Genomic DNA, 10,490 nt, shown 5'->3' on the forward strand with positions numbered 1-10,490 from the left:
AATTACAGCAGGTGACGTGACTTGGTATCATATTCCACTATTCACATTCAGGTAATGATAATAGTTTGATGTCGGTCATTTACAATGAGTGTGAGATGCACCTGGTACTTGTTCAGTTACACTACATTTGCAATACATCATAAATCCGTCACAGGGAGCTTGGCTTTGGGAAACCACTGTTTAGGACAGAACAGGTGGTCAAGCTTCGACGACACTTGCTGGAAGCTCCAGTCACTCAGTTCATCTGCTCAAAGAATTTGTAGGTGGGGTTTTCATAGCCGTGGTTTTGCATTTTGTTGAGCTGTCGTTCCTCTGGGCTCAGCATGGGATCGACCTGCTGCGAGACACAAGCGGTCAGGTTATTACACATAGGTTGAGTCAGGTTTCATCTGAACATTGCCAACAGTTATCTCATGACGTTAGCACATGAGCTATTCGACCAGAAACACGAAAACGTTCAGAGAGAATGTCCACGCACACATTTGGATTACCCCATGAGTTGTGGTAGGGTGATTTGTTTCACTGGAAATCAACATATGGGTCAACATACAGGTCAAACCTGTGGTTTTCACGTGTACTGTATACAGTAGTATACATAATATCTGGTCAATTTAACCGGGTGGATGTGAAAGCATCATTGGGCACATATGAAGGTAAATCTGGGGTCGCACCTCCACGATGCCATGGCTGATAGTGCCGTATGGCTTCCTCCGCACCAGCAGCAGACTGATGACCATCACCATGGCAATTGCTACGGCCACCACCAGCAACCCCACCATGGCACCACGGTTAAATGTCTCCAAGGCATCAGGTTGCTGGGAGAAGAACGAAAGACGTGAGTGACTCCGTTTTCTTCAAATGTGGGAAACACGTATGAGGACTCAGTGACATAAAGACGTTCCCACTTGACTCTTACCAGTTCATCTCTCTCGATCTCAGCGGGCACCACCTGCTTCATCTCCACTGAGGTGTTAATCTTTGAGGAAAGGAGACAAGTGAAAATAATGAGATTCAGGCCATGTCCACAAAAAAGGTTTTCCACAAACACAGAATCGTCTCAGGAGACGTGTGTCTGCTCCAAACCACTGACAACGCTCTACCAGATATGCCTGGCCTGTAGGTGGCACTGTTACACTGCTACAGGAATTCACCAAAAACAAAGAATAAGACATGTATCATGAAGAGAATCGAACAACAAGGAGACATCTGTGTGGACTGAGCTTCTGCAGCACCCACACAACACTAATCGGCCATTGTTGTTGGCGAGGTTAGCTCATGTGGGTTAAGGGAGAGGTGGGGCTATGGTGTCAGGCATATGGCTCAGGAAAGATCCGTATGCATTGGAAACATGGACAGCGCAGGAGAGGCGTCTTCACATCTGTTCACTCTTTGACCCAGTTTCAAAAAGTACTTTTCTCCTTAGGGCCTAAGCTTTTTGGTGTCCAGGCCAACCTCGATTTGAATGAGACCGAGTCTATTTCATCATCTTACCTTTTCCTCATACTCATAAGTTGGGTCTCTCTCAGATGTGGTATAGTCATACTCATCTACTGCAAACACAGGGACAGACATGACAACATTAGACTGAGAGCACTTAGGAAATACACAACTGTAACAATTTAATGAGAGCAAATGTTATTAGATACTCACCTTTCTTGGTGGATGGAATTTCTTTGGAGGAATAAAGAGAAAAGAGCAACATTAATAACACGTGAGTCACAACAACATTCAAAATCTTCAGGGGATTCAGGGGATGTGTCTTATTTTACAGGTAAAGATATTTTTAGGCTAGAAATTCGGGAAATATTCTTGGTAAGGTTTGGGTGGATGGTGTGTTTGCGTGTGTCAGAGGGCTCGTTACCAATGCGGGGGGGATAAGGTCGGCTCTGGAAGGCTCTCTCCTCCTCCTCTTCATCGTCCTTCTCCTCCTCGCTCTCAGCTGGCAGGAGCTCCTCAGTAGTGTGGGTCTCAGAGAAGGAGGTGGTCATGAGCTCGCTGATGTCTCCTCGCTCTGCCTTTACCAGCTCTACTGCAGGGAACACATGTCACACACATGCCACCTTTCCACTGCGATGGGAGATGTGAATAAAATCACGCGCAACAGCAAGCAACATCAGCGTACGGATGTCGTCGTGCAGCTCCTCTGCCAAGGTGGGATCCTTGTACAGCAGCGCAAGACTCTGGTTCATCCTCTCCTCTATCACATGGAGATGTGTGTACACCTGCAAAACACACATGGGGCTTCCAGCTGAACTAATCACGAGTCTCAGCCTTGAACTGAATCCACCATTAAAAATGAAAAGGTTTCAAAACGATGAATCTGTCTCCAGTGGCCTTTGAAGTGAGTGAGGGGGTCTTTGATCTGGAGTTTAATGCTGAGCTCAGCTTATCTGTACACCTCTTCGTCGCATTGTTCCGCACGTTTGTCAGCGGTCAGCAGAATGGAGACACACTTTCTCAAACACACACCTGGAATTTCATCTGCTCGGCCTTCTGTGGGTCGACAGCCACAATGTGCTGGTAGTGGCGGAGCGTGTGTCGGCGGTCCTTCTGCTCTGCAGCCATGTAACGCTTCAGAGCCTGCAGCACGCGCTCCGGCTGGAAGATGGAGGTGAACGTCGGATGCAGGCAATGTCTCAAACTCTTTACCATAAGTTACCAAGAATAATCCACAGCAGCAATCTTGAGATCACATTTGAGCTCCTTCTCTGCGCTACATGGTCACTACTACTACTACTACTACTACTACTACTACTAACCTGAGGAGGCTCAGACTGTACGGCCGTCAGATAGTTCTCGAGTGCCAGGCGCCGGCTGTTGTTGAGAATGGCCTCTACTCTAGCGAGATGAGTCTCCACCAGCCTCTGTCGCTCCCCCGGCTACTTGTTCCTCCAGCGTCTGCAGCACAGACTGGAAGTGCTGCAGAGAAACAGGAAAAAATACAATGACTTTTGCACATAAGATCGAAACTATTGAACTATTGAGAAAAATACACAGAGCAGGCTGGCGTTTGTCCATTTACCTCATTCAGGGCCTGTCGCTCTGACTTGGGCAGGTTCTTGGACTGGTTGTCTGCCTCTGCCCATTCCTTCATGACCTGAGAAATGAACAGTTATTGATTTATCACCAGAGAAGAATCTGGCACACTGACACAATCTGTAACTCTGACAGGAACTGTGACAGGAAGGTTTGATGTCACCCTCAGATAAGAATGTTTTGTCAAGTTATCTTGATTTAAAGAGTTGGACATTCCGTTTGGAATTCAAGTGATCTGGTTTGTTACATTACTTCTTGGAATGAACTCCTTGATTTTAGATTCCTTTAGTTTGCATGTGTCTTTTTTTGGTGTGAGAGTCGGGTTGTATCAGAGACAAAACATGTCTGCCAGCGTTGATACGTTCTGGGACAAAAACAGAGAGCAGTAATGCAGAAGTCTTTCAGACACAGAGATAATCAGACAGTAGATACTGAAGTTGTCCAATAGTTGTTTGAGCTCTCACTGATTCTGAGAGAAAGATACACAGCGACACACACACACACACACACGGAGACACATCAGATGTAAAGTGTGATGATCATCATGTTTGTACAGAGGAACATGTACGTTTCAGCTATGACGTATCGACAGCAGCCTGTTTTCTTTTTCTTTTGTCAGACCTCAGGTCAGTTTAAGCTGCAGCAGCTTAGTTAACCTGTGTGTGTTTGATATCTGAAAGCAGCAGCTCCACAATTGTTTAAACAGGAGTTAAGTGACTGACCTGAAGAAGGAGAAGGAGTTATAAAATGTTAACCATGAGCAAGAAGAAGTTGTCGTGCAAACACGACAACGCAGACATGACAAAGCATGAACTCATTCGTATATGTTAGGAATCTGCATCATGATGACTGACAAAAGGCTGATAATAAATGGTGTATCTGCAGTTGACGGAGGTCGTCCCCTGTAGCTCTGCTCCCATTTCTTCTGCTTTCAACAGCTGTGGGGATTTAGTGTTTCTATCTGATTCTGAATAATTACTGCTGCTGCTACAGTAAATGTTGACAAAAGCAGGATAATATGAGAATTGTCCTGCACACCAGATCCTCCTCAGGGAGAAGGTGCTGGTGCAATATGCAGTGTGACCTGTATATGTCATTAAACCTTACATGTTTCCCCTTCAATGAATGCTGATAATAAACACCCTGTGCTGGTGATAACATGTTTTTGTTATCTACCACTCTTACCGTGGGCTCATGGAAAGCCATAAAATCGCTGAAAACGCTGTAAAAGTGTCTGACTTATATATACTATATATATACTACTATTACTATTATTGCATTGTACTGAAACCTACAGTGATTGATTACACTCTGTACTGCATTAGATTTGGTCAATTTTCGTTTGATGTCTGTGTGATTGTGTCCCAGGATGTGTTTGGTGAGTGAGAGCAAAGGAACAAAGTAACTGCTAGAAGTACCATGGAAAACAATCATTCTATGATTCACCTCGTTGATGCGCTTCATCCGCCGCTCCTCCAGGTCTGTTTTGGCGCGCAGGAAGTTGGCGTGCTCAGTGTCGTCCACCGGCTTCTCGAAATAAACATCGACGCCGTCTGTGGGACGCGGGGTAGTCACTGGATTGAAGAGATGGAAGAGGTCATGACTGTCACAGGTTTTCCTGCATGTTCAAGGACTCGTCCAAGAAGTAACAAGGTACCCCGAGAAAGTAGTGAGACAGAAAGTAGGACTTTCCTTACATTTTGGAAAATGGTGTTAATGAAAATTATAGTGCTTCACGTCTTCTTTCTTCTGCAATACTGCTTTATATATAGATTTCAGTGTTTGATGTTGTATAGTCATTAGAAACATTACACATTTGTATCCTTGTCTTCAGGTTATTTTAATGTATTTATTTGTAACAAACTTTCAGCAATGAAGGTGTGTAGACTTACGTCTGTCTCCTTTCATCAGAGGTGCTGAGGTGGTGGGTTTGGGGCTTTTCTCGTAGTAGAAGGAGTCCAGATAGTCAGTGGTCTGGTAGGGGCCTGAGTCAATCGGGTACTCATACTCCTCGGTGTCCTTCGCAGCTATCGGCTCCTCTTCCTCCTCATCCTCAACCTCTTCCTCCTCGTCAACCTCTTCCTCCTCGTCAACCTCTTCCTCCTCCACGTCATCATCGTCTTCTTCCATGTCGGCCTCGTCCACGTCATCCACATCGGTGTCAGGAAATGGGCTCGGTGTGGGGGCAGCCACTTTGGCGCTGTGCGAAAACACGAGTCGCAATGGTGACTTTACTGCTCATCCTACAACAGCTGCGCGTTGTGTTTGTGTTGTCTTACGCAGAGTTGAGTGTTCCACTCGTCTGGGATGCGAGCGTCTGAGGCCCAGAAAGGCTTTCTCTGTCCTCCGCATCTCCTTTAGAGCTGGAACTCCCCCTGCCGGGGCAACACACATACTCGACCCCACGGAAATGGTCTCCGCATGGCAGAAGCATCCCGTAGCTGTGGAGCTCCAGACTGTCTGCAGTGCACGCCTGAAGTAAAAGCATTGCAGCTTACAACAGATAATGACGCTGGATATAAGACTAGAACTTGCTTGAAAATGATTATAATTGCTTATTATTATATATTATTATAATTATAATTTCTTCACATGCAAATGTTTAAAACTGATTTTAAAATGTTACAAATGACACGTGGCGTCCCTTCTCACCTCCTTGGCAATGTTGTGCCAGTAGACATAGCTCTCGCAAGCATCCTTCTGCTCCTGATGGAGGAAACGGCATCGGTCGGGAACCAGCAAGGCTTCGCTCACGTACTCTCCCTCTGTAGACGTGGCCAAAGGAGAATGTAAGATAATATCTGGCAGTGGGAGTCAAACTTGAGATTTAGCAAGATGTCAGTGCAGTGTTTGAAAAATCAAACATCAGACAAGGACAGACCAAGAGGATCTAACTGCACTCAAACTCTCTTATATAAAACATAACTGACAAATGACGGTAAAGGAGCGTCAAAGCGCTGAGAGCTTTTCGAACTTCCAGCAGACGACTAAGTGCTGCTGACAAGTCAAGAGATGTGATTTCAGCCTGAAATGAATCCAAAAATACTGCATTTAATTCACATATCTGTCTTTTGCATTAGTATATCACAGAGTACACTGTTGTCATGAATAAAGAACGACAGGACAGCTGACATCCCATCCCTCTTCATCCCTGTGAATCCCTTCTTTACTCATTTCTTCATTCATTCATTCACTGACTGCTGGTCTATTTGCCCCCCCTAGTGGCTATTAACCCTCTTTACAATATTGACAAACTGAAAGAGGGGACACAGGGCGGGATGCAAAAACTGCTTACTTCCTGCTATGAAAGGCTGTCACCACGGATTTGTACCTTTTCATAGTAATTTGGCCTATTCCATCTTGTGCAATATAGCAATTTAAAGTATTACTACAGACTTATGACTTTTTATGATAAGTACAGCTCCAAAAACTAAAAAATGCAAAAGAAATGAATATAATTCCTGGAAAAACGGTAAGATGTAATTTGTACATCTTGTTCTGAGGTTTCTGGTGGGTGCATTGTGGAGTGTGGACGTGGCCTAAATGACCTCAGGTCCTCTAGTAAAATAACGGTCTGGTTCTTTCTCACTAATGCAGCTTGAAGAAGTTGTCTGTCCAAAAGGACACAGAACAGATGGAATGTGGAATTTTCAGAATTTGACTTTGAATAACAGAGAGGTGTGTTGTTCTTACCTAGACAGCGGTAGGGCACCACTATGAAGGGGTGTGTCTGGCAGTGACCCCAACCTTTCTTACACCAGTAGGGGATGGTGACAGGGCTTTTTGACTCCTCTACATAGGAGATTGGAAGAGTTGGGTACATCTGGTCGCACATGCAGAGATGACAGAGACATAGAAACAGATGGATGAACAGAACAGAGGGAGAGAGGACGAGAGGAGCAGTGGGAAAGGGGACATTTGGTTAAAGAAGAGGTTTGAGGTAGGGGTGGGATCAGGGGTGAGAAGGGGAGAGCACAGTCAGTGGGGAGAAGACTAACAAGGGACCGATTCATGCAGCATATTCTCTGAGGACTTCTACAACGCCGTGCACTGTCTGACACACATTAGACATGGCATTGTAACGTTAACATTTCAAAGACTATTACAGCCTTTCAACATTTCAAATTTCTCATCCTATTAAATTTAAAATGTAGGCCAATCATGTTATGCACAAACCCGTAATGTGGTTTAATAAAGACAAGTGTGTGCCGGCTCAAGTTTGAATGCGCATTTAAAAAAAAAAAAAAAAAAACTTTCACTGATGAAAAAACGAAGGCTTCCGTGCTACAGCCATCACAGATGCATAATATGGCAGCTAATCGCATTACACTCATTCAGGCTGCTGCTCGCCAGATCGCATGTGTCAACTCTGGCCTCCAGATGGCGCTTGGTTGCCTTTATTCTTGAACTTCAAAAACTGACATTTCAAAGGAGTGTGGAAAAGTATGTGTACAGGATGTTAAAGAGTACACATATCAGGTAACAAGATGAGGCTACTCGGATGATGTACCATGTGGAATACCATATTATTCCAACACACCAACATCACATCACTATATATAGTGAAATATATAGATTGGATAAGACAGGTGAGAAATTAGAGAAAAGAGAGTTGTATTTGATTTACTGGTAGTTCCTCAGAAACAGCTCTGTCAGTAGTGTGGTGTCAATTACAGTGTGTATAATGTCCTTGGCACTGGTCAGAAACCTACCTCCTGGCAGTAGGACAGGATTTCACTGGGCTCTTTGAAGCAGTCTTTGCGGCCCTGCGGATCTGGCTCCCACTGGCCCGTCTGTGGGTTCATGTGCAGGAGCTGACGGCCACAGAACATGGCGATCTGAGGCTCGGCCACCTGCGGGCCACCGGGTCCGTTTATCTCGCTCATGGCCAGAGCCTAGAGAACATTGGGAGAGGGAGGAGACAACAGAGATGAGAACGGTCCCAACAGCGGAGGCTCACGTTGTGTTTGAAGACGATTCAGGGCACGTAGAGCGCAGTTGGTTCTTAAATGCTTTTCAGGTCACGTGTGTGAAGATCAAAATGGAAAGAGCAGGAAGGTGGAGGAAGGAAGAAGAAGCTAAAGGAGAAAGGATATGTTGGTGCACAGTACCAGCTTTAAGAGTTTTTGGCAAAGCTAAACATCAGGGCAGGAGGCCTCTGTCGAAAATAACCCTGAACATCCCACTTCACGGCCTGCCTATCGTCTACAGAGACAAGAGGAGATGGGTGAATAAGGATGAAGGTGGAAAACAAACAAAAAAAATATCTCCTTCTGCTCCTCCAGCAGCCTTCATGGTTGCCATTATTGATTGTGGGATATGGTGCCTGTGCTGGGGGAGGACCCAGGGGACCCCACATGGAGGAACAAACAGCAGCTCAGGCTGGGAGTCGGGTGTTAATACAGGCTCATTGACCGATGAGCCACTTCACTACATTAACACACGGGCACAGAGAGAGGGAGGGAGGAGAAAGCTCTGTAAACAACACAAACAAGGACACAGACAAAACAGATTTTAGGTGAGTTGACAGCAGTGGGCGCTGGGGAATCATGAAATCCCCCAAACATCATCTGCTCACAAATCACAACAGGTCATGCTGCGCAACCGGACCAACGTGGGTTTATTTCAGAAGAATTTACAGCTGCATTCACAGACATCGATAGTCGAAGCTCCTCCAAACGGCAGTTTGCACCCTTGAGCGTCTGCGTGTCTCATATGCTTTCATCTGTGCAGGCAGACAGACGGATCGACAGAACCCCAGACGACAAAGAACAAACAGTGACGTTGAGCCTGTTAGGAGGAAGCTGCCCAGAGGGAGAAAGTGAAGAGTAAAAAAATGATGTCTGATCAAAGGAAAGCCCTGCTTCGACCGGCCGAAGCACAAGTGTTTGAAGTTTTAATTAAAATTCATATGGTATCAAATATATGAAGCCAGTGAAGATGTCCAATAAATATAATAAGCCCTGAGCAGTTGCTTCATTCTCATTTCTCTGAGAGGAGTTTGTGTTTCTGCAAGTCTTAGCAGATTTGTACAAATTTCACATTTATTTCCCAAAGCACAGAACATATTTTAGATTGATTTCCTTTCTGTCCTCAGTTGCTGCATTTCAGTGCATCAACTCACTGAGCCATGTTGCTTCACAATACTGGTCTGTCACAGCAACAACCAATGATCATTCGTCAGCACATTTATATGATGAAGTTCATAAGAGAAAAAAATTCTCCTTTTGAGCTGCAACTCATTTGAAGCTACTGCTGGACTTTGAATCGTGGATATTACGAAGAAAAGTGTTCCCCTGCCAACATATTTTGGATTCTCACCCCTGCTTCTATTGTGTTGATACGTCAAGCAGCTAGTTGTGATATTGATTACGTGATTTGAGGGGGGTTTCCATTCAATAATGTTTGAAAGAAACGGTGTTTGGAGCTGTAGAAGAAACATGAACTGCACTGAGCTATTTATTTCAAATCTACACCAGCATTTCCTTGCTACACACACACACATATATATATGCAATTGCCATCATGAATTAACCTTCGTTTGATGTCCACTGAAATCAAATCACAGCCCAGTTGGAAAGAGCATTTATCCAGACGCATTGGAAGGAGATGGTAATGAAAGTGAATTGGTTGTGGATGATGTTACGGAGACAGACATGACTTGACAGTACAACAGCAGCAATATGGTTTCAGCCATGAAGAAAGAAATGGCGTCTCCTCATGTAGGCTTGAGGGTCACGCATGAAATGATGATAAATCCCCACAGAAAAAAGGGACTTTTATGAACAGTGCATTACTTCTTTGCTTCCAGTGTACATTGTACATTAAGTTGGACACGGAGCAAACTCTGCAGAAACAGCCTGTGTGGTGAAGCTGCTGAGCTAATGTCTACATGCATATCTCTCTTTGACTTGAGGAAGGTCAGTGCCACAGAGAGAAAAAGAAATACTTCCGGATATTTGAGAAGATAACCTGGCAGCTCCCTCTGGTCTAGCTCTCTCATTTTGCCAGCTCTCCACTACTGCACTTGCGGAAAATCAATGCTGAGCGACTGCAAACTGTATCACCACGCTCCTCTGAATCAATAGGAGTCCATCAGGAGCCTGAGGCCCTGACCTCCAGAACGGCAAGGCCATATGCCCAATCTCCCACATGATACGGAACCAGATTAGATCTCCCTCTTGTGATAACCCCTAAGAGGAACCACTACTGGAGGACAGACACGTCTGTTAGTCTGCTCCTTCTCCCGCTCAGTGCGCCATGAAAGCAGAAATCCTGCTGCTGGTTTGTGATGCAGCGTTGACTGAAACCCACACCATCAGCAGACGCTGGTTCATACCGACAGCAGCCAAGGCGACAGCGCTACATGACCATCACTCAGGGAGCTGATGTCATGGGCCCACGCTTTGCAGGTGTGTCATTGCTCCGTGTTCTAGTGGCAATTACCGGACGCT

The 10,490-nt window shown here is 45.2% G+C and overlaps 1 protein-coding gene across 1 annotated transcript; it reads right to left on the reverse strand.

Annotated features, from left to right (window-relative positions):
- Positions 1-235: 235 nt before the first annotated feature.
- Positions 236-7,931, reverse strand: LOC144740221 (amyloid beta precursor like protein 1-like; the record flags this gene model as incomplete). The annotated part of the gene is given in 16 exon segments (XM_078623073.1): positions 236-334; positions 672-815; positions 917-976; positions 1,492-1,561; positions 1,840-2,029; positions 2,123-2,222; positions 2,470-2,598; positions 2,760-2,876; positions 2,878-2,919; positions 3,023-3,097; positions 4,483-4,610; positions 4,929-5,236; positions 5,295-5,509; positions 5,689-5,801; positions 6,730-6,859; positions 7,749-7,931. Coding segments are annotated over 16 exon segments (2,103 nt in total), but the record flags the coding sequence as incomplete, so codon positions are not given.
- Between the last annotated feature and the right edge of the window lie 2,559 nt (positions 7,932-10,490).

Source organism: Lampetra planeri, unplaced genomic scaffold (genome assembly GCF_965212315.1).
Source record: "Lampetra planeri unplaced genomic scaffold, kcLamPlan1.2.h2 scaffold_1976, whole genome shotgun sequence".
Lineage (NCBI taxonomy): Eukaryota > Metazoa > Chordata > Hyperoartia > Petromyzontiformes > Petromyzontidae > Lampetra > Lampetra planeri.